The sequence below is a fragment of the Dicentrarchus labrax genome, unplaced genomic scaffold (genome assembly GCF_905237075.1).
Source record: "Dicentrarchus labrax unplaced genomic scaffold, dlabrax2021, whole genome shotgun sequence".
NCBI classification, from domain to species: domain Eukaryota; kingdom Metazoa; phylum Chordata; class Actinopteri; family Moronidae; genus Dicentrarchus; species Dicentrarchus labrax.
Genome location: NW_026136710.1, coordinates 22,990,407 through 23,014,587, shown reverse-complemented (window position 1 = coordinate 23,014,587; position 24,181 = coordinate 22,990,407). Strand labels below are relative to the sequence as shown.

Genomic DNA, 24,181 nt, shown 5'->3' with positions numbered 1-24,181 from the left:
CTGATTTTGTAAACAGTTTGGCACTTCAGGGCCACCATACCTCTCTTGTACAGTATATCTATATTTGCTCTTATGACCAGTGCTATACTAACTATAAAACTCAATTTAGTCCTTTCAGATCATAGGGTGTAGAGCTTCTGCACATGGCTTAAAATCTGGTTCATTCAAAATATACAGTGTTTCTTATTGTTTTTTGTAAAATAAAATGTAAATGATGAATATTCAGTTCAAACAACAAAAATAAAACATGCACAAACATGCTCATAAGTATCATATTTATGTTGCAAACATCATGCAACAGTGCTGTTATATCTGACAAGCCTACCTTGTTCAAGTATTAGCAATGCAGCCCTTTCACATCATTTACTTACGAACTATAAATCATTCAAAATGTATAACATCTTAAAGTTATTTAATAGCCGCCACCCCATGCTGTCTAAATACACAAACACCACAAGTAGGCAACACTGCAGTGCGACGCGTTGACAAGATTCTGGGTGCATCCTCCGTGTGATATATAGTATTTAGTTACATGTAAGGGTGTTCACAGTCCTCAGCATTGTTAAATTTAGTTCATTTCAATGGCTTGAGTAATTCAATACATTTAAAACAAATCTCCACACCTGTGAAATGTTACGTTTTGCTGCCTTAACAAAGAAGAGGCAGAAGACTATTGTGTCTGACTTGTGTCTCAGGCACATTTGAGAATGTTGTTGCTTTAAAGTGAGTCTAGTTAACTTTTGCTGAACTGCAGCCACTGTCGCCACAGGAGGGGAGTATACGGGAATGGTAAATGCTAAGACGTAGCATGAAAGTAGTTGAGAAAGTTGTAAAGTCAGCAACTGACTTGGTAATGTCAGGTACAGTTTTTTTTTTTAACAGAGTCATTTCTTTATTTAAAAGCTGCATAGTGTGCTTTAACATTTTGTTAGTCTACCGGTGTCCATCGTAAGGATAAATGGCACATAAAAGTCCACAAAGTGTTCTAGTGCTGTACGCTCATTAGCATGTTAGCCTAGCTCATGCTGTGTTTGTCGTTTGGTTTCCTGTGGACTCTTACCGCTGATGCACTGGCAGACAGAACATAATTGCGAGGCCTTGTCTCCTGAAAATCAGGTGCAGCCTACAAACAAGAGCAGGGAGGAGGAAACACATGTTGGCACAGTCATGCAGTTACAATCAGTAAGCAGAAAAACAAAGACAGTTCGCCAAAAGCATTAGCATAAAGAAAACAAATCAGAAGTAGCAAGTTAAAATGATTTAGAACAGCAGTGGTGGTCCTCAGAGCGCTATCTAGTGGGCAGTAAAATTAAAAATTAAAAAAAGTGCTGTAAGTGATTTTTTTGGTTTTGTTTAAAATAAGTGTTAAAGGGACATTGTGTAGTTTTAAGTATTTTATTAGCTAAAATCAATGTCTTCATTCATAAATGTGTCCTCATTGGTGTAAAATGACCTCTGCCGATGATCTGACTTATCCTCGTAAGCGAAGAATTTCTTATCTCTATATACATTGGACGGGCCAGTCCATGGAGGCTTCCATATCGTTCCGCCATTTTGAAAAACTATAATCACCGAGAGGGACATAAAGCACTAGCCTACCTGTCTAGCTAATCACCACCCCTTTTTTCGTTCAGAGCCAGCGTCACGTGACTGAAACCAGCTATAATGGAGAAGGAGATCAGTGAGAGGCGCTTGTCTCTGCCCCGGCACATTTCAAAGTCTGCACTGCACTTTAGTTCATAATGGAGGATCATACTTATGCCGAGCCACAGGAGAAGGAATCCTCGTCGCCAAAAAAGCGAAAAAGGGAATTAAAAAGGCAACGTGACCGGCAAATTCAAAAAACAAGGGAAAACATCGGGGTAGCTTTTCCCAGGTGGAAAGAGCTAATGAAGGAGAAAGACTTTCAAAGGGACGCTGAAGTTGCCTGCTTTCTCCTCAACAGGTAGGCTTCTTGGCGGCTGTGGCTCAAAGGCAGAGCGGGCCGTTCCTTAATCGGAAGGTTGTGGGTTCGATCCCCGGCTCCTGGTGCCACATGTCGAAGTATCCTTGAGCAAGATACTGAACCCCAAAATTGCTCACGATGCCGTGCATCAGTGTGTGAATGTTAGTTTCTGTTGGATGGGCTTTGCCATCACTGAGTGAATGTGTGTGAAAGGGTGAATGTGGCACGTAGTGTAAAAGCGCTTTGAGTGGTCGGAAGACTAGAAAGACGCTATACAAGTACAGGTCCATTTACCATTTACCATTTACATAACGGCTACCGTAGTTGCAATACGCATTTGAAAACGTGAGGCACTAGAGAGCATTATTCGTTTGAATGCAAAATACAATTTCACCGCTAGATGGGAGAAATTCCTACACAATGTCCCTTTAAATAGCTCTGCGTTCTGACAGCCATCACTGATATAGTGTTCAGTCAGTAACATGGTCTCCCAGTCCTTCCTTTCTACAGTAAACAGAGAATACACTTTACTGGTATCCCGTTCACATATTATCAGGAGAGAGAACTCTTGGTGGCACCAACCCAAAGCATTGGTATTTGACACAAGGGATGAGACTTTACAATCTACTATCCTTCTCCAGAATCCCTTACTACACCTTTATTTTTTTTGTAATTTAGAACTACTTATTTTACTAATTGTGTTTAAGAATTCACATAAAACAAACAATAATAATACAAATAAAATAATAATAATGTCAATGTACAATTATGTTTGAATATCACCACGCTACTCACAGCACATCATCAGGTAGAGACAAACATATTTTGCTGTTTTTAGCTAGCTAATGTTGCCCAAATGTAGTGACATAAAATAGATTAGAAATTAAAAAGCAATGTGGGAGACAACCCTGTGCCAAAAGCGTGAAGATGAGCATTATATTTATTTTATTTTACAGCCCAGTCAAATTTTTTTCGGTATGTTATGTTTTGTTTTTTTATTTTATTTTATTTAGGAATGTACAGAGCCCCTAAAGGGACATGGAAAAAAAAATAAAATGAAACATTTCTAGTGCGCACTAGATACTATCTAGTGCGCACTAGAAATGTTTCATTTTTTTTTTCCATGTCCCTTTAGGAATGTAATGTAATGGTTTTATTTCAATAAATAAAACCAATATTGTTCTTTTTCTCTTTCTTTGACCTTTTATGACATGTTTTGAACAGAGCAGTTTTAATGTGCGTTGGTGTTGCTTATTTTGGCATGACTATATAAAGGTCCAGTGTGTAACATTTAGGAGGATCTATTGTCAGAATTGGAATATAATATTCATAGGTATGTTTTCATTTGTGTATAATCACCTGAATATAGGAATCGCTGTGTTTTTGTTACCTTAGAATGAGCTGTTTTTATCTAGAGAGGCACCACATTTCTACAGTAACCTAGAACAGACCAAACAAACACTGGATCTAGATAGGGCTGTTAGGAGGAGGAGGGTGCAGTGATGGAGCTGTGATTTACACTAAATCCTACACACTGGACCCTTAAGAAGTTCAGAATAGGTATTAGGCTATTTTTATTGAGACTATAGGCAGTCTCAATAAAAATACACCCTTGCCTCCTCATGCTTATTGTGTTGGCAAACTTGACCAACTTGACGATTTATTTATTTAACTTTAGTTTGTACAGTTAGATTTCAGCTACCTTGTATTTTTATTTCAGTTCACTAAAAGGTTTTAGTTTAGTTTTAGTGAAAGGACTTGATTAGGTGTTTAGGATTCAGTGGCATCTAGCTACGGTGGCCGTGAAACTTGAATAGTAACAAAGACCCTGTCTAGAACCAGTATTTAGTTTGTCCATTCTCTTCTGTAGATAAAAACAGGTCATTCGAAGGTAATGAAAGCGCTCCTATATTTCAGGTGATTATACACCAATGAAAACATACCTATGAATATTATATTCCATTTCTGACAGTAGATCTTTCTAAATGTTACACACTGGACCTTAAAGTATAATAACCTTAGTGTGCTACTCCATCATCTTACTTTGAGCCCACTGTTCTGGAATGAAGGTGTGACAGCTTCAGACCAAGCGTCTCATGGTCAGCGCAAGGCATTAAAAAGCTTTTTGAAGAGAGATACATGCAACAGGCACTGCAGGCAGAATCACTGATGATACGGCAGCCATGTGAAAATCTTTTAGAGCATTTTAAGTGGCAGTTTGGTCAGTGCAGCCATGCCATCTAAAGAAACAACCAACCTGATGCAATACAAATGGAGCAAAATAACTGCAAAGGTTATTTCAAAGAAAGCAAGACCATATGACCTGATTTGAAAATGTAGTTGTTTCCAAATTAAAGTTGTGTGCTTCCTGCTTGTGATATTGTTATACTTGACTTCTTTGAGCTTTTTTCAGTTTTATAATGTACAAGTGGAGAACAGCTGGCACAAGATGCATCATACGAGCTGCAATCATCCTTTGTCAACTTTAAAGGGGAACTTCGGCAGATTTTTACCCTAGTCTTGATCACTAGAGGTCACCGAGTACTGTCGATAGGAAAAAGAACGACCAAAATCGGTGCGAGCAAACTGGAGTTCCTGCAGCTAATGGCCAGAGCTCCCAGTTAGTTATAATACACTTCTTGGGGGAATAAACTAAAGAGTGCCTTTTGCTCCTCTTAACAGACACAAAATGCAATTAAAATGTCTGTGCAACATGATCAGGGCCCTTACGTGACAACAACATGCCTTTTCAACTCATACGTTGTGCAGAAACCGTACAAACAGTACTGTCGCCTACCTGTTTTTCCACCGCTCGCTTCACCGAAAGCCCAGAATAATCGATCACAGAGATAATGCCTTCACAACGAAAAAAAGTTTATTTCCCCCTCAAAAATGTCCATGTCTTCACACACTACTCTCCGATTTGCACACTTCCTGCAACAATTTCTTCTTCTGCGTTTCCCTCCAACAAGTGAAATAATAATAAACGCAGAAGAAGAAGAGATTGTTGATCGGAGGTGTTCACAAGGGAAGAAGCTTGGAGTAAGAATAACGTGTGTTGTTGATCTACTGTGGAGAAGAAATGGTTCGCGTTTGTGCCTTTCCAAATGGTGGCAACAGAATGAGAAGGTACAGTGCCTACACTTTCATCGTCTACCTTTCCATGACCATGAGATCCTGCAGTTGTGGCTAGTTGTTCTTCAGCTGGATGTGCAAACTCCCATACAAGTACTATGTGATCACGGAGATAATGGCTTCGCAACGAAAAAAAGTTTATTTCCCCTCAAAAATGTGTTGCCGCACATCCCTTCTCAAGCCGTGTCTGCCAAAACGAAGCTAAATGAAGTTATGAATATAACATTACCTCCACAGTGGTTGCAGCAGTCTTCATCCTCGGAATGGCATTTCTCTTCAGCCGGCCCCGCTGTGTTATTATTCTGGGCTTTCGGTGAAGCGAGCGGTGGAAAAACAGGTAGGTGACAGTACTGTTTTGTACGGTTTCTGCACAACGTATGAGTTGAAAAGGCATGTTGTTGTCACGTAAGGGCCCTGATCATGTTGCACAGACATTTTAATGCATTTTGTGTCTGTTAAGAGGAGCAAAAGGCACTCTTTAGGATATGCCCCCAGAAAGTGTATTATAACTAACTGGGAGCTCTGGCCATTAGCTGCAGGAACTCCAGTTTGCCCGCACCGGTTTTGGTCGTTCTTTTTCCTATCGACAGTACTCGGTGACCTCTAGTGATCAAGACTAGGGTAAAAATCTGCCAAAGTTCCCCTTTAAAGCTGTATTCATCAATCTTTGGCCACTAGGGGTCAGGAAAACATACATTTACTGTCACTGACAGATATACAGCCACTATCATGTACCTGGCTTATAAAGTTGGGATGACTAATCTGCTAGCAAACAATTGCCAGATGTCCACATCCAGTAGATACAAAGCAACATTATCACCCTGTCACTGTTGTGTTTGTGGACACTCAATGAATTGTTTTTGGCCTAAAAATATTCATTTAGATTTTTGGTTTTAGATATCTAACCGCAATAAACTCATTCTTGAGTTGCAGCTCAACAATCTGCCATAAAACCAAAACTATAAGCTACAAGAGGTTAAAAGCTCCATAGAGCTGCAGATTTGGGTTATAACTCTACGTGATTGTGGTATTATTACCCCTCTCACATTACGTGGTCAGTTTTTTCAGTATTAATATTACAAAATAATAATCAGTGGAGGTTTAATAATAAGACACAGAGATGTCACGCCAAGATCCGGTCTACAGTTTAAAGGCCTTTTCAGAGCAGGGACAAAACAAAAATATGGAATATTCTTTAGCGATTTTTCTTCAAACCTATCACATGAAGATTGACCAGAATACTTGAGTTTAGTGCATTCCACCGAAGATTTTTCGATTCAGACCAAAGATTGAGCTAAAAGAGAGTAAATATTGGACTTACATTCATCAGGTGGACTCAAACACAACTCCAAACGAACGCTAATGTTGCTCTCTAACTGCTGCATATGTAAAAGTGTGGCTTAATAAGTTGATAATATGTCAGTGTTGTGTTCACAGGTTTTTCTGCTGCTCCAAAGTGGCCAAAGAAATGTATTAATAGATTATTAAGAGGGTTAACATTAAACAGTAAAAGTGGGCGTTATATTCACTATTATTGCTGTTTCTGAGAAATGGAGGACAGATGGAGAAGTTAGCTGCTGCTGGTGTCATGGTTACTGTGATTCAAATACTATTACAGATAACAGGAGGAGGAAGAAAAAGAAAGGAAAAACAACAGCAGCAACAAAATCGACAATGTGAAATTTTATCTCACCGCTGCTTTGGCTTCTGCCTGCTTGGCTTTTTTCAGGCGGGCCTTGCAGATGTCAAGATCCAGCCGTCGATTCTCCAGCAGTCGTCTCTCTTTCTGCAGAGGACAGGAGGGATCCAATCAGAAAGAAGGGTACAAACCTTGCACCACAAGGTTAACACAGTAAGGCAACTAACTCTGTATGAAAAGAGCTTTCATAGGAAACAGCACAAAAGCAGTCCTTCTCCTCACTTGGATGGCATTGATATGAACACTTTGAAGCAGCAAGGACTTAAAATAGTGAATGCCCAGTGAGCGCCAACTGGGATTTTAATGTTAACGTTGATTTTTAGTTGAAAACTGGGTGATACTGGGTCCACCTCTTTTCCAATCAGCTAGGACAACATCAACGTGTCACAAAACACAAATCTGTTAAATAATTTTGATCTTTTGTTCAGTTGTAAGTTGACAGAGGCGATGTTGATTAATGTGAAGGTATTTCTGTCAGTAGTAGGGGAAATTTGGTATACACAAAGAACTGAACTATATGGACTGTGTGCTGCCAAAAACAAGCTTCCAGCATAATGGGAGAAGTTCCTTACATTAAAGCTACCTTAGTTCATTTTTATAAAAAAATAACTTTTTGTCATATTCACTGAAACTTTCACTATATCCTGACAGCAGTACTTGAGACAGATAATCTGTGAAAAACATCAGGTTCCTGAGTTCCTCCTAGTGCTCCTGATGGGATTTGCACGAACCAATCAGAGCCAAGGAAGATAATTGTTTGTTGAGTCTCATTCCAAGGGTGTCAAATATAGACGCTTTGGGAATGAGACTCGGCAATCAGCTATCTTCAAGCTCCCAGCCCAAAACATCTTTGTATCTTTCTGGGCTCTGATTGGTTGTTTTTGTTCAGGCCTGGTGGATTCGTGCAAATGTCGCTTGGAGCACTAGGAAGAGCCAGAGGAAGCAGATTTCTTCACAGATTATCTGTCTCATGTGCTACTGTCAGTGAAATATTACAAATATTTTCTATAAAAATGTTACTCTTCAGTCTTTCTGCCTGAAAGCACCAAAAAGGCCTTAGGAAGTCAAATAATATAGTATAAAGAAGTGATGGAAGTATATTTTGTGTTGCATGAGCCAAGTTTTTATATTATACTGGCTTTAACTGAGAAATTTGGATGTGCTTTTAGACTCCAAAGTGACAATAATCTATTATTTGCACATTATAGAGGATGAAAATTTCAGTATTGAAAATCACAGTGAAATACAGTCTAAATGTTAACTTTCAATCATTGTATGGTATGTTGTTTCACCGGCCTTATTTGAACGCTTTTCAACTAAAAATTTTTTGAAAATTAGTCAGACTTACTGATATAGTCCTCCAGTCTCCTTCCAAGAAGTTCCGTAGGGGAGTGAGGAACGTAGTAGCGGAGGTGTGGAGGAACTCACGCTCGGCTCCTCCCAGCCTCTTCTGGTATTCTCCAACGGTGATCAGCGTGCTGCCTACAATACATGCACACTTGTATTACACACTGATGTCAAACCTGACTGAAACTCTAAAGTTATGTGAAGCAGCAGATGTTTCTGTCATTCCGAAGAAGGCAGTGGAAAAATACGACTAGGGATAGGTATGTGAATAGGTGAATATGACATACGTAGTGTAAAGTTTGAGCGGCGCTATACAAGTACAGTTCATTTACCATATTATTTTGTATTTCTCAGATAATGTAAATTACAGCCTATAAATTATCTGTCAAGAATAATAATTATCTATTTTGAATTCTTGTGTGAAATATTTGATATGTTTTTATGTTTTTTTATGTACTTTACTAGAAAAAATTAATGAACATTTAAAGGGTCAGAACATGTTTGTTTTTGTTATAGTGATATCAGTTAGATTTGGTTAGACCAGAACTACGGAATATTAAATCATCTTTGCTCATTACAGCTTAGCCTTTCTTACCCTTAGATGTGCAAAAACTACAGGTTATGAACTCCTTTTTAAAATACAAAAATGTGAAATTGTCTCTTATCTTATTGGTTAAAAAAAATCCATATTGTGCATCCCTAAAACTGACGGTTGGAAGCATTTAGACAACGTGCTATTCCCACTGATGCTTTTCTGTCAAGTTAATGAAAATAGGGAATACTGAGGAGTGTAAAATAAAGCACATAGTACATCTACGTGTGTGTGTGTGTGTGTGTGTGTGTGTGTGTGTGTGTGCGTGTGTGTTTGACTTCAGCTACTGCACTGTCCAGTGATATTCTTGCTGTCCATAACAGTTGGTAAAATATCCAAAAGGGTCCAACTGCAGCACATTGGAGCTCCCTGCTCAGGCCCCTCTCATGCATGTATCATTGCCCCCTGCTGGTCAGAGGTATTATTGTATTTTCTTTCAGAAGTCAATAGCCTGTTCATATAGTTCACAGAATATTATATGAAATATCTGAAGTATATTTATATTATCTGAAGTATATGACTGGTGACTTTCGGCAGAAACGTTGCTCATAGTGATGGTAAATGTTGAAAACACATTAGACCCCCAGCTGTCCTTCTAAAAGTTTTTAATTTTACTTTAACCAATTGAAATACACCCTCATCAGTGTTTAATATCTGCACCAAACTTTTATGTACGTAAAGTTGTGCTCAGCAAGACTCATTCACCGCTCATAATGTTCTTATAATGTGGCAAACAAACTGAAAAAAACAAATCTTATGGGGTCAAATTCCTCAAGATAAATATTGATCATTTAATTCAAGAGCTCGGTTAGCAGCAGCTGCCGTCACTGTGAGTAACCACAGACACTTTTGGCCCAAAGGTCAGTGGTTAACAGGGTCTCTCTTTAAACCATAACACCGGTAGTGCAGTTGTGCCTTTTCCTCACTAAAGTCAGAACAAACTTTTAAATTAGGCCAAGATCTAATATGAGTGAAGATTCAGCAACTGGACTGCTTATTTCTTACCGAAAACTTGTTCACAAACAGATTATGGTGGACTGATAGCTTACTCCATACGGAACTCTACTATGGAGGTCGTGCTCAACTCCCATTGACTCACTAGGGGCTTCAGGAGGGCAGGCTGCAGTTGGACCCTTCTCAAAATAACTCTTCCACTTCCATTTCCTCTCTGGTGTCAAAAATGAAAAATTTTACTTAAATTCTTACTTTAAAGAATCTGGACCCAGAACACTGAACCTGATCTCACGTGATTAGGGAAAGCCGCCATTTCCAGGCACAAATAGATCACATCTTGAGCCGTGCACCCTGCTGTTCATATAAAAACTCACATATGCTTTCAACAGCTGCTAAATTATCAACCACACTTTCAACTATTAAATTCATTTCTAATAGAGAGGCCCCCCAGCCCTCCAGGACTTCATAAGAACCGAGCAGACACCATGCTCAAAGTCTCACCATTCAACTGCCAGTATCAGTTTCAGTAACAGCTCTACTGACCGTATGGCGTCACTGGACCAAAATCATTGGCAGCTTCCAGCATGTACTGGCCCAGCAGCTCTGCGTTGGTCGCCTTGGAGGGAAGCTTCTTGTCCAGCTTGTCATAGATGTACTCCTCTATTCGAGCACCTGGAGATAAAGAGATCGCTCTGAAACTGAGGACACCAAAATCTCAAGTATTTGGATACATTTTGTTCCGTTTTAAGGAACTTTTTATACAATTTTGTCTGTATTATGCATCTTTATCATGTTTAACAATCATAAAGACTTAATAGGCTCCCTTTTTCTAAACATTAAGTGTTTTCTTGACCATGACACATGGCCATTGTTCTATTAGAAAATTGCCTTTACATTTACTTTTCTTCACAGAAGTGAACCAAATGCTGAGATATAGGCCTGCAGTGTATATTCTTTAAGTTTTCTAGCACGCCTTGAAATCAAGAAGCCCTCGCCAACCCCCCATGAAGATTGGGCAACCCCTAGAGGGGGGAACCACTGCTTTAACGCAAATTCAACTCTTAATAAAATAAAATTTAATATGTTGCACACTTCCACAGCGCTGATTCCATCATTACAACAAAGGAGTCATGTCATACACTCACTAATTAGTTTTAGTGATTTCCATTTTGTTGGTTTTGGATCGTTGTGAAGCTGCAGTCAACAGCAGCGACACTTCCTGCACAGAAGTCTCTCACTGAAAGCCTTCCAGCGGCCCAGTGGGTAGCTTTTAGCACACGTCCCTGCCAGAGTATTATTTTTAAGTTACCAACCACTGCCAGCATTATTGGTCATATTCACTAATCTTTCAAGACCCACAGAATATTATGTTCTATGAATATGTAAACAGTGAATACATCAAAAGAAAAAACAGAGCCCCTATTTTTATACAGAAAAAACATTTTATCCCAACTCTGTTAATTCTTTTTTTTTCAGTACTTGAATGTTGGTCATTTTCATTATATAAAATTGTTTTTGACAAAAAGTTGAGAAAATTGCATTTTTGTTTTTTCTCACTTCCACATTGTAACTACTATTACATAAAATAAATATATATGATAATAATAATAATAATAATAATAATAATAATAATATTCTGTTTGAGTAGAAGAGTAACATTCCTAATGATGTTACGACATCTCCCTCAGCAACGTCTCGCCTACAAAATATCCATATTCTGCTTGTTGGCGGTTGTCAGGAGTCATACATTTGTATCTCGTCAGAGGCGGGGAAGCATTTCATTGATGGTTGTGTTACCGGTAGACGATATGAGGAGGATGCCACACCCCTTGTTAACCTGCTGTAGTGCATGCAGCTTGTTGCATTTGCTCCTGCTCATCTTCACCAACTTGTAGCATTGCCCTTCAAATGTGCAATAGTCTGGTTTATTCATTCATTCATTCGTCATTAATACTGCAATTATACAGTAAACTGCTCTGTCTTTCATTAGCGCATTTATTCAGGCATCCAGTTCTCAGCATTATTAGTACTCATTATTAGTATTGATTTATTACACTTTTATTATATACTGTAGCAGATATATTTTGCATGTCTTATTTTCTGTTTTCCATATATTGTTATATACTGTAGCACAGTAGTTCCCAACCTGTAAGTAAAATAAAATGTCTAATAGAACAAAGACCAAGTGTCAGAGACAAGATAAGAAAAGAAAAAGCCTATTAAGTCTGTATGATTGTTAAAAAACTATTTAATAAAAATACATAATACTGACAGAAAACTATATAAAAAGTTCCCTGAACAGGAAATAATATGCTTAAAAGTCATCCAGATCACTGGTTTTGGTCTGGACCCAGATGCCGTCTATCCCCAACCTACCTTTTTTTTTTTTTTTTTTTTTTTTTAAAGTATAAGTAATAATGAGTAAAAACAGTATTTCTCGTAAAAGCAAAACAGAAACGTGACTGTGTTGTTATATTGATGGAATTATTGCTGTGGAAATAGGCCTAGACATTATGCTGACTCACCATGCAAATCATTATAGCACAGGTTAACATCCCTCAATGTTTACAGACACAACAACCTTAAACAATAGGGCAATTGTAGGAACAGAAAAAGTAGACTTAAATAATAATGGACATGTATACAATAAAAAAGGTATAATTTTAATAACATTAAAACCTGAGCATAGGGGTTCAGGACCACAGCAATGTGGAGCATATTCAATGTGTGACTATGAATAAATTGGTCAGAACATATAGACTACGTTTGTAAGGAATATCTTGGCCTATAATCTGCCTTCCATTTTCATGAACAGCACGCCATGAAACCTGTACTGTGGGACATTCCCATAATAAATTAATTAGTGTACCATGATCATGCCCACCTCTTCAGCAAGACGGGCTATCTGTAAGTTTAACTCTACTCAGTCAAGGTCAGGTTCCATTCAGTGTAGCAGAGCCTTTGAGCCTGACTCTGGCTGACCTGAATGTAACAGAATTTATTTAGTATCATTGGTAACACCAGTGTTTACCCTACTATGTCATATCAAACTGGCTGCTGTGGAAAAGATCTATTGCACCATTAGAACACCTGCTTTTATTTGAGAATTTACCCATGAGGCAGCATTGGCTGTATCCCGTCAGACAAGTGCTATCATTTGTCTACCTGCAGGAACGGTCATTAGTAATTTAACACCTGTTTGTGTGTGCACAGTCCGTCCATTCACTGTGCAGCACTGTTCACTTTTTCACGCTTCAGTTTCAACATCAGTGTATGGTAGGTCTGTGTATGCTACACTGTCTGTCACAGTGAGTTCACACTTTCCTTACATAGCACTCTGGAAAATGACTTACCAGTGTGGTCAACTGGAGCATGGAGGGTTAAAAGAATACAAAGATCAAGCGTTAGACATTACTTCCAAGATCCATCTGTGATTCTATTTATTCTAAGTCTATTACAGATTAATGCAGGACTATGAACTGTTATAATCAAAGTAGCTTGGCAACAAAATTGTGTCACTGAGCTAAAAGAGAGCTTCAAAATGAACAAAATATTCAACAAACAACAATTAAAATGTGACAAAAGATTTGTTCAAAATAATATCTATGGAGTCCCAGAGGTGACAAATGTCATCTCTTGCCTTCTGGTTACCATCTAAGAATTCATTCATTCATTCATTCATTCATTCATTCATTCATTCATATTTACTGAAACTTTCACTATATCCTGACATTGGAACATGAGACAGATAATCTGTGAAAAAAAATCTGGTTCCTCTGGCTCCTCCTAGTGCTCCTAATGGTATTTGCAAAAATCTACCGGGCCTGAACAAAAACAACCAATCAGAGCCAAGTAAGATAGTTGATTATTGAGTCTCATTCTCAGGTCGTCAAATATCGATGGAAGGAATGAGACTCAACAATCAACTATCTTCAAGCCACCAACAGAAAGCATCCTTCCAACTTTCCAAACCAAAGTTTTAGAGATTATGACTTTTTTGACTTTATTTTTTTCATAAAAGTTAACTACTGCAGCTTTAAATAAGTAAGAAAAATAATTTAAAAAAAAAACAACAAACAAAACCTTGTTTAATTAGATTTTTAAAGGAATTAAAGGCATTTTTTATATGGAACCAGAAGGGAAAATATGACGCATCTTTTTTTCTTCTCTTACTTGGATTGGGCTGCAGGAGCACCTCTGTTTGTCTCAGGATCTTTTCAGTCCAGTTCTTGGTGCCATCAGCCCGAGTGATCAGGTTCTCCAAGTGAGGATCAAGCTCTGTCTTCTCAGCCTGGCCCAGTTTCTCCTCTGTGAACTGGGAGACAAAGTTAGGATGCTGAGTGTACATCACAGGCACATAACTTTAATCACAGCTAATAAGATATATATACACTGCCGTTCAAAAGTTTGGGGTCACCCAGACAATTTCATGTTTTCCATGAAAACTCACACTTTTATTCATCAAATGAGTTGAAAAATGAATAGAAAATATAGTCAAGACATTGAAGAGGTTAGAAATAATGATTTTTATTTGAAATAATAATTTTGTCCTTCAAACTTTGCTTTTGTCAAAGAATTCTCCATTTGCAGCAATTACAGCCTTGCAGACCTTTGGCATTCTAGCTGTCAATTTGTTGAGGTAATCTGAAGAAATTTCACCCCACGCTTCCTGAAGCACCTCCCACAAGTTGGATTGGTTTGATGGGCACTTCTTACGTACCATACGGTCAAGCTGCTCCCACAACAGCTCAATAGGGTTGAGATCTGGTGACTGTGCTGGCCACTCCGTTACAGACAGAATACCAGCTGACTGCTTCTTCTCTAAATAGTTCTTGCATAGTTTGGAGGTGTGCTTTGGGTCATTGTCCTGTTGTAGGAGGAAATTGGCTCCAATCAAGCGCTGTCCACAGGGTATGGCATGGTGTTGCAAAATGGAGTGATAGCCTTCCTTATTCAAAATCCCTTTTACCTTGTACAAATCTCCCACTGTACCAGCACCAAAGCAGCCCCAGACCATCACATTACCTCCACCATGCTTGAGAGATCAGGCACTCCTCCAGCATCTGTTGTTCTGCGTCTCACAAATGTTCTTCTGTGTGATCCAAACACCTCAAACTTAGATCCATCTGTCCATAACAATTTTTTCCAATCTTCCTCTGTCCAATGTCTGTGTTCTTTTACCCATCTTAATCTTTTCCTTTTATTGGCCAGTCTCAGATATGGCTTTTTCTTTGCCACTCTGCCTAGAAGCCCAGCATCCTGGAGTCACCTCTTCACTGTGGACGTTGAGACTGGCATTTTGTGGGTACCATTTAATGAAGCTGCCAGTTGAGGACCTGTGAGGCGTCTATTTCTCAAACTAGAGACTCTAATGTACTTGTCCTCTTGCTTAGTTGTGCACCGGGGCCTCCCACTTCTCTTTCTATTCTGGTTAGAGCCCGTTTGTGCTGTTCTCTGAAGGGAGTAGTACACACCGTTGTAGGAAATCTTCAGTGTCTTGGCAATTTCTCACATGGAATAGCCTTCATTTCTCAGAACAAGAATAGACTATCGAGTTTCAGAAGAAAGTTCTCTTTTTCTGGCCATTTTGAGAGTATAATCGAACCCACAAATGCTGATGCTCCAGATACTCAACTAGCTCAAAGGAAGGCCAGTTTTATAGCTTCTCTAATCAGCACAACAGTTCTCAGCTGTGCTAACATAACTGTACAAGGGTTTTGTAATCATCAATTAGCCTTTTAACACGATTAGCTAACACAATGTACCATTAGAAGACAGGAGTGATGGTTGCTGGAAATGGGCCTCTGTACACCTATGTAGATATTCCATTAAAAATCAGCCGTTTCCAGCTAGAATAGTCATTTACCACATTAACAATGTCTAGACTGTATTTCTGATTAATTTAATGTTATCTTCATTGAAAAAAACAATGCTTTTCTTTCAAAAATAAGGACATGTCTAAGTGACCCCAAACATTTGAACCATATCAAATATATACATACAAGTGAATAAAATAATAATAATACTTGAGCTTCAAGCTTTCAGGTGTATGTAATAAATCTGGTGATCCTTTCATGTATCATGTAGTGCCCTCATCCAATGAAAATGCTAATTTGTCCAATACATTCCCATCAGCCTCAGCTTTGTGTTTAGTGCTATACAACAAATGTTAACACAACACAATATACTAAAATGGTGAACATGGCAGACATTATACCTGCTTTACATCAGCATGTTAGCATGATGACATGATAGCATGATTACATTAATACAGATGCAGCTGCAATTAACCAATATCAGCTGATGTATAAGCTTGGGAAGCCGATATTTTTGATTGGCTAGTACTCGTTGCCTTCATTGGTGGGTTGGTGAGGTTTAGGCATGAGGAGTGGGATTGGTTAGGGTAAGCCAATCAGAGGCAGAGTAGGGTGGGTCGTGACTTTGCCATCCTGGTCTGGAGCTGTTTAACAGAATGTCTGGATTTGTATTTACAGTATGTTGTATAAGGGTCTATAAAAGTCAAGTGAATTCAATAACGTTACAACATTCATAGAAAAAGAGAAATAAGTGCAGAAAAATGATATGAGAAAGTAGCAACACAGTAGCAATAAAGAGCTACTTGTTGTCACCAACTGTGATGTCCAACTGTGCAATAAATGATGAGAACACCCACTTCTGCTGCAGACTTTGTGTTTTATAACACAGGCCAAAAAACCCCATCTGTGGTATGAGGCAGGGCTGCCTGACTTCTTCAGCTTTCTTCACTGGCTGCCAGATCTGACTGACAGCAGCCAGCTGGACTTTAAAGACGCACAGATGACTGAGGAATTCACCATCAATGTCATAAAACAGCAGGCAAAAAGCCTGACTCACAACGGCTTACTGGATGAGCTTAAATGACACGTCACATCTTCTGACTTCTTAAAAAACAAGAATTCAGAAGGGACTAAAGGAGACAGGCAGAGGCTGGATTTGCAGACTCCAAATTGGACCCTTAGGGACCCCAAAGGCCCCAGGTTCACTGTGGGTAATTAGTTTTTGGGGATTTGATTAACCCTTTAACTACTAATGTCCAGGTCATGGGAGGCTGGCACTTTTTAGAACTTCATTGACTGCTAGCACTGTGAGAACATCAACATGAACAGATTATATGCTGGTCTTTTCCGTCAATGTGGACATTTTTTAAAAAGAATGCTTTTTGAGAGAATCCACCTACAGTGCAACAAAACAAAGTGTAACCTTGAAAATATGAAAATTCTCCCTTCCTTCAAACCAGCCCAACAGTTCAACCGTGCGGTAAAAAAACAACCTACTAAAACACTATAACCTGAAATAAAGCCAGCGCTTGCTGCAGTGTAGAAGCCTACATCCTGCATCAGCGATGGGCGTGGTAAAGTGGCAACAGTGATGTCACTGTGTGCAGACACACCCTGGAGTACACCTCTACATCCCTGCAGCCTGGAGTACACCTCTACATCCCTGCAGATATGAATAGTTAGTTAATATAATATTCTATTGTTAATCGTTTATCCCGCCCTGGCTCATTCTACAGTTGTATGGAGGAATATAAAAACAGTAAATATGGTAAATATCATTGGTTGCCTATGTAGTGTTCAGTGCATTCCAGGAGTTATTCTGTTGTTTTTCAGTGTGTCTCGCCTACTTCCTATGCAGCCAGTGGTTTCCTGTGTTTCCCACAATGCCTCCAGAAAAGTGACATGCACTTGTTGCATTCATGGATCTATTCAATCAAATACTGCAGAAAGTGGTCAGAAATGAAGCTATAGCAGCTAACACAATCTGTCTCATGGTTCTATGGAATTTACAATTTAACAGTTAGCTGCTGTGCCAGGTGTTCATTTGAGAGCAAACATTTTCCTGATTAAACACAGCCCTCTTGCAAACAGATACAACTGCCATAATAATTTATTTTCATACCTACACAGGTCTGTTTCAGATCTGACCTGAATGTAGTTACAGCAGTACCACATTTATTTAATAGAGGCTGTCAGACACGCTATATGCAGGCTGTCAGTGATAATGGGAATGTCACACAGCCCTTGCAAGAAATGCCTTGTAAAATCCTCTACTTTAAAGCTCTCTTGATATTCAGCACATAGACATTCACGACACAACAGGAATGAAGGCTGTTTTCTTATCAATAGGAAGTTTAGATTAATTCAGCATACAAATGGTGACAATGGAAGTGAATGTTCCCTCAGATCCACTGTTATTGTTGTAAGGAGCTGTACCTAAAGTGATCTAGTATACTGCAGATCAGGGCATATGGATACGTTTATTAATTACATCAGTGGTTCCCAGACATTTTTTCAGATGTACCCTGTACATGTAGTCCTGCCAGATGAGCTCAAGGACCCCTTCATCCACAATTCCAAATGTGTTCATTTGAGCTGATGTTAAAGTGGATCTTATAGAACAGCATTTACAATATAAAAGTGGATATAAGGTTTTTTCATGTACCACAAGCTTGATGTTTTAAACACATTTTTAGCTAGCTTTTTTTCCATTTTATTTTTTTCCAACTTTATTTTTAAGTTAAGTTTAAAGTTAATTTTTAGTTTTATTGAGCTTTAACTATTTAGACTTATCTGCTTGCTTAGAAACTAGTTTTAATGCACTCTCAAGTATACCTTCCTAAGCCCCGCCCCTTTTTGCTCTGTGCTCCAATAACAGTTGAGCAATCCTCTGTCAGAACCAACCCAGAGAATGCCTAATGAACTGTTGCAGTTCCACTCTGGCTCCATATGAGGGCGCTCACGGTCTATGGAGATATACCCCTCAAAATCCACTTTTCTCAGGATATCATTTTTTGTCTAGTAATTTGAATGTTGCATTCAAAAGGGGATGCAAAGAAATGACACATTGCTGTGTTAAAAAAAACTTGGGCAAAAAATTCCGCCTTAACATTCTGGTCCCGCTTCGGATGCCACGATGCCATCAAGCGGGATCTCTGGTCGTAATCAGTCCTTCACTGACCAATCAGCGTTCATTAGCAGAATGCTAGCGCGTTATGGGCAACAACAACTCGTCCTGTAAGAAATCTAAAGGACATAAGAACTCGTTCATTCAACTTTCGACCTATAACCCATGTTGAACTTTAAAAACTACAATCACATCTGAGATTTCTCAACCACAATCAGGTGAAAGAGACAAATGTAGCCGTCTAGCTCCATCTGCTCCCATTCATTCTGCACTGATGGGAGAGCGCCCCCAGTGGAGCTCTGCTGGAACTGCAACCAGTATTCGGTACAATGGGACTTAATAGAGAGAGGCCAGGCTCTCCGTAGACGGGCTCTGACCAACCTCAGTCAACTTTCTCCATTTTGAAAATGGTTAAAGATAAAAGCAACAAACGTTATATATAGTCACATCTTAAGTTAGCTAATGTATCAAAACGCTAGATAACTAGCTAGCTATTCTACATCAATTGTTAGCTGCTAGTTAGCCAGCATTTTGCTAACATTAGCTGACTTAAGATGTGACTATAAACTGTATATGTCGCTTTTATCTTTAACCATCTTCAAAATGTGGTTGTCTTTCCAACACAGATTAGCCTAGCTTACTGTTGACCAATGTACCAAAAGGGGTGGGGCTTAGGAAGGATCAGGATTTGGGTGTTAGAGCTGACTCAATATGTTGGTTTCTAATTTAATTGTAATTTATATTTTGAATTTTAATTTGTTGAGTTACTCCACAATCTTTTACATACCCCTGGCAACTGCACAAGTACCCCACTGGGAATCTGGGAATTGCAACCCTTATTTATAGAATTTCCTTTTTCTTATGAAATCATTCATAATATCCTGTATCAGGGGATGATTTACTTTGAAAAATAAGTAATAATGCCAAATAAAAGTAGAAAGAGAAAAAAAAGGATTAATGTGTATTTACTCTGTTAAACTACCGCTGTATGCAATGTATTTTTAAAAGGGAATGCTAGGCAGAACAAATGATAAAAAAAACTATCATTTAATTTAAATAAGAGCTTTTTAGTGTATTATGTGGGTGCCGAATTACTCAACTGATGCTACTGTATGTAAGTGGAAGCAGGTCTAGTTATCCTAATCCTGTACAGCTCGTAATACAAAAGAAATAATTAAATGGACACTTTTTAAAGGTGGTTTGGTGTCAAGTTTTATCCACTACACAGAAGGAATGGGGGCAAGAAGGCGTGAATAATATAACCTATAGTAGGCCTGTACAATGAGGAGCCTATGCGCCAGCTCCATAGAGAAGCCCTTTCCTGTGGATGAGTTGGAGGGGAGCAGTCTGCTGCTGTCACATGGGTGACACACTCGATCACAGCCATCAATAATGGATCGAGGCTGGACAAACCTTTATCGGCTTACAGCGCTGGCCGCGCTCATCAAACTACACGACCAAATACAGCCGACTTCATCTTTACAGCTGCATCCGCTTACAACACAATCATCTGCTTTGTGAGGGTGGTAGAAACCCAGCACCGTGGCCCCCGGCTCTCTTCCACCCCTGCAGGACGCAGTTACAGTGAGGCGGTAAATCAACCCACATATTCCCCGCAGGTCCCGCAGACCATCTGCGGCTTACCTGCACAGCTCGGGTGAAGAAGACCCCTGCATCAGAAGCCAGTTTTTTGACGTTGAAATCCATGGTGGCGTACAGAGCTGAGCATACAGGCAGGGCTTGTTTGTTTCCCTGCAGAGGGAATCCTCCGGATCAGCTGAGATGATGTAGCTGCAGACGCAGTAATCCGCTTCGTGGACGATCGGAAATCTGCTCTCCGCCCTGCGTTTAAAGAGACCACAGCACCGGGATGCAAGTCACAACTGCCCCTCCCCCTGACGCCCTGACGCATGTGCTGTACCTCCCCCATAGCCTCTGGTTACACATCTACATGTGTCTGCACAGAACAGTTGGATCATAGGGGACTAGTAGAATGTTAATGTTTGCATGCATTCAGGCCCGGCCCTAACCAATTTGGCGCCCAAGGCCAGATTTTAGGTGCATCGCAGTAAATTCCACTGCCAGTTATATACATACATTGACTCACGCAGGAAACTGAATAGCTTTGTCTTTGACATTTTATTTTATTTTTAGAGAAACAAGTTGCTCAATCAAAACAGTTAAGAAAATAATAAATTAGAAATAAATAATACAAGAAATATAAATAGCCCACACAAAGCATAAAATGTAACCACCTATAAAATAAAAACTGTAAACAAGTGATAAAATAAATTAAACTACACCACCACCTAGTCATCCTCACATCCCCTGCTACAGTTGTACTCTCCTCCTCTTTCTTGCAGCAAAGTCATCTACAACATCATATGACAACTGATCTGAGACCACATGATTGATGCTTATGATGGAAAGTCCACTGAGTTCTTACATCATAGCAGATCTGAGGTAAGGTTTAATGAGTTTGAGCTTGGAGAATCTTCTCTCAGCAGCAGCCACTGTAACAGGAAGAGTTGGGTGTTACAGTCTAATAATAAAAGAAATGATTCCAGGAATAAAATTAAATAATAAAAATGAAAAACCTAAGAGATGCATTACTTTCACTGTACTGTACATGAATGATACACAGTGCAATTTCTTCTGATATACAAATTAGATTAGATTTAATCTTATTGTTGAATTGAATTGAATGGATTAACATTAATGATGTGCACTTTAACATGGCTGTAAAGTTTAACACTATAAACACACTTTAGACAATACTGAACTGTAACACAACAAACAACAAGGCTTCCAACTCTAATATATAAAGGTGTGTGAAAGGAAAAGCATCTGACTGACTGTTACAAGCAGAGCAACGATAGCTAACCAATAATAAATACAAATAATGTAAACAGCTGCTGAATAGATCTAATCTTTACAAATGTCCCTGAGAAATAGAAGGTGGGAGAATTATATAAGTTATATTATTGGCCCCTCTATAACATGAACTGACGTTAAAATTAGCTAACGCTATTATTGATTAGGACACCATGTAAGGTTAAAGGTTACTATCGTTCTACAACAGATAAATCATTTCATCACATTATATATAATAATAATATATTCTCTGAAACTTTCAATATTCCGGTTCCTCTGTCTCCTCCTGATGGATCCAGCCGGCCTGACCAAAAACAACCAATCAGAGCAAAGAAAGGCAGCTGATTGTTGAGATTAATTCCCAGGTCCTCAACAATCATCTATCTTCTAGGCACCAGCCCAAAACATCGTTCTATTTTTCTCTGCTCTGATTGGTTGTTTTTGTTCAGGCCGGCTGGACTCTTGTAAATCCCATTATGAGCACTAGGAGGAGCCAGAGGAACCGGATTGTTTCACAGATTATTTATCTCTTCAACTACTGTCAGGATACAGTGAGTGACATAGTTTCAACAAATACGGCAAAAAGTTATTTTTATAAAAATCCTATATGACATTTTTCATGTGCAGCTACTTTTCCTAATGCAGTCAGTATATAAGGTGTCTCAGACAGATCTCAAAACCTGAACAAATAAAACCAAAATATCTACAGTTAGACACCACTAGGGTTAATGCTAACTGTGTAGATCGACTAATTCATTCATTTGAGTATGTATGTGGAATTAGTAACAATTTTTAAAATACCCTATTATGTATGATTGTTAAAAATAATAAAAAAGACATAATACAGACAGAATTGTATAAAAAGTTCATAAATATCAGGAAACCTCTTTTCTGATCAATATTCACAGGAAATAATCTGCTACCATAAATCAAAAGCCCCAAAACAAAAAAGAAACAATTATAAAGACAATACACACACACACACACACACACACATATATAGTCTTATTATTATTTCCTGTGAATATTGATCAGAAAAGAGGTTTCCTGATATTTATGAACTTTTTATACAATTCTGTCTGTATTATGTCTTTTTTATTATTTTTAACAATCTTATATATAATCATAAATATATATATATATATATATATATATATATATATATATATATATATATATATATGTGTATATATATATATATATATATATATATATATATATATATATATATATATATATATAGTTACATCTAATAGGAGCTGTACCTACCTACTGGTACTGTTAGTAAAAAACGCTAATTGGCTTGCTAACAATTAATGTAGACTAGCTAGGTAGTTAGCTAGCATTTGATAGATAGATAGATAGATAGATAGATAGATACTTTATTCATCCCCAAGGGGAAAGTCACAGTTTCCAGCAGTATCCACAAACTGATAATAATAATAATAATAATAATAACAATAACAAGAGGAGCTAGCTAGCATTAGCTAAGCTATATGTCACTTTTATCTTTTAACCATATTCAAAATGTGCTTGTCTTTTCTACATAGACTAGCCTAGCACATAGCATATCTGAGTACAGGGAAGGAGGAAGTGGACGTTCTCAAAAGGAGCAGGGCTTGGGAACGGTCAAATAATGTACGGAACTGATGATACTGTATTTCTACTGTAGTTCAACAACCTGCAGCAAAGAGAGAAAAATAACACAACATTCCCGTTTTTGAACCACTCCATCTTTATTGCTTATTCATATCTTTACACTAATGGCCTGGTACTATTTAGATCAGGAAAAACTGGAATTCCATAATGTTCGGATCAAATATTCCTCATTCCATTTTGGATTACATTTATCAGCAGTTACAAAAGAAATCAATACCAGAGTGTCGACAGACTTCAGAAAACATTGTGAAATTAGTAGATACAGTTTGTGACACAGCAGTTCTCCTGAAGCATTATTTCACTTTAACTTATTTTTCTTATTTTTTGTTTTGTTTTCAGCACATACATCTTTATAAATAACAATCAAACCCCAACAGCAGCTCTCACTCATGGGTTTTTTCAGCTCTAGACATTATTTCTTCCTGGAAAGCAGAAATTGGAACATTCACTGACTTCCAACTGATCATCTACTTTCCCTAGAGAGAAGTTCACACCTTTACTAGGATCTGTAATAAAACACTGATTCTCAAGAATGACTAAGTCAACAGAGATTTTGTTTTGATCATATGTGAAAGTAAATCCTCTTCATGTCCACACATTGGAGGTCCAGGCAGAAACATCAAGTGAGTCTCTAATAAAGCTTTTCATCTCACACCACGGCCTACTTGAACATTCATTTCCACCAATGACTGTGAAAGAGCGATAGAAACAGAGCTGTGATCAATCAGATTCCCATAAATCACACAAAGAAAAACTGTACATGAGAACCAAGAAGTCAGTGAGGAAACCTGACACAACTGATATGGAATAGCTTTAAAAAACAGGCATCAGGCATCACTCGTGAACATAATCCTCCACTGTGTTTATGTAGGAGTGACACACTGTACAGAGGTTGACACTGGGAACCAGCTCGAGCTACACACACTGTGCTGCCAGTGTGCTACATATTACTGACCACTGTGCAATATACCAGACCTGCTTCATCCAAACCAGAACGTTTTACAACTGGAGGAGAAAACTTTATAAACTAGTG

The 24,181-nt window shown here is 38.5% G+C and overlaps 2 protein-coding genes across 9 annotated transcripts in view; both read right to left on the bottom strand.

The window, feature by feature from the left end:
* Positions 1-20,411, bottom strand: part of LOC127370358 (endophilin-B2) — a 34,960-nt gene extending 14,549 nt beyond the window's left edge. For 2 of the 6 annotated variants that reach the window (XM_051412354.1, XM_051412356.1), the window contains exons 1-6: positions 20,260-20,411; positions 13,846-13,987; positions 13,026-13,037; positions 10,216-10,344; positions 8,128-8,261; positions 6,774-6,866 (exon numbers count right to left, since the gene is read on the bottom strand). In XM_051412354.1, coding sequence (XP_051268314.1) covers positions 6,774-6,866; positions 8,128-8,261; positions 10,216-10,344; positions 13,026-13,037; positions 13,846-13,987; positions 20,260-20,322 — 573 coding nt within the window. In that variant the 5' untranslated portion in view covers positions 20,323-20,411. Of the gene's footprint in view, positions 1-1,060; positions 1,124-6,773; positions 6,867-8,127; positions 8,262-10,215; positions 10,345-13,025; positions 13,038-13,845; positions 13,988-20,259 lie in introns of all 6 variants that reach the window. The other 4 variants (XM_051412355.1, XM_051412357.1, XM_051412352.1 and 1 more) reach the window with 3 other exon arrangements.
* A 2,795-nt stretch (positions 20,412-23,206) lies between these two features.
* zer1 (zyg-11 related, cell cycle regulator) overlaps positions 23,207-24,181 on the bottom strand; it is a 24,684-nt gene continuing 23,709 nt past the window's right edge. For all 3 annotated transcript variants that reach the window (XM_051412287.1, XM_051412288.1, XM_051412289.1), the window contains exon 16: positions 23,207-24,181. This exon is cut by the window's right edge and continues 3,945 nt beyond it. The gene's annotated coding sequence lies outside the window, so the exon portion shown is untranslated.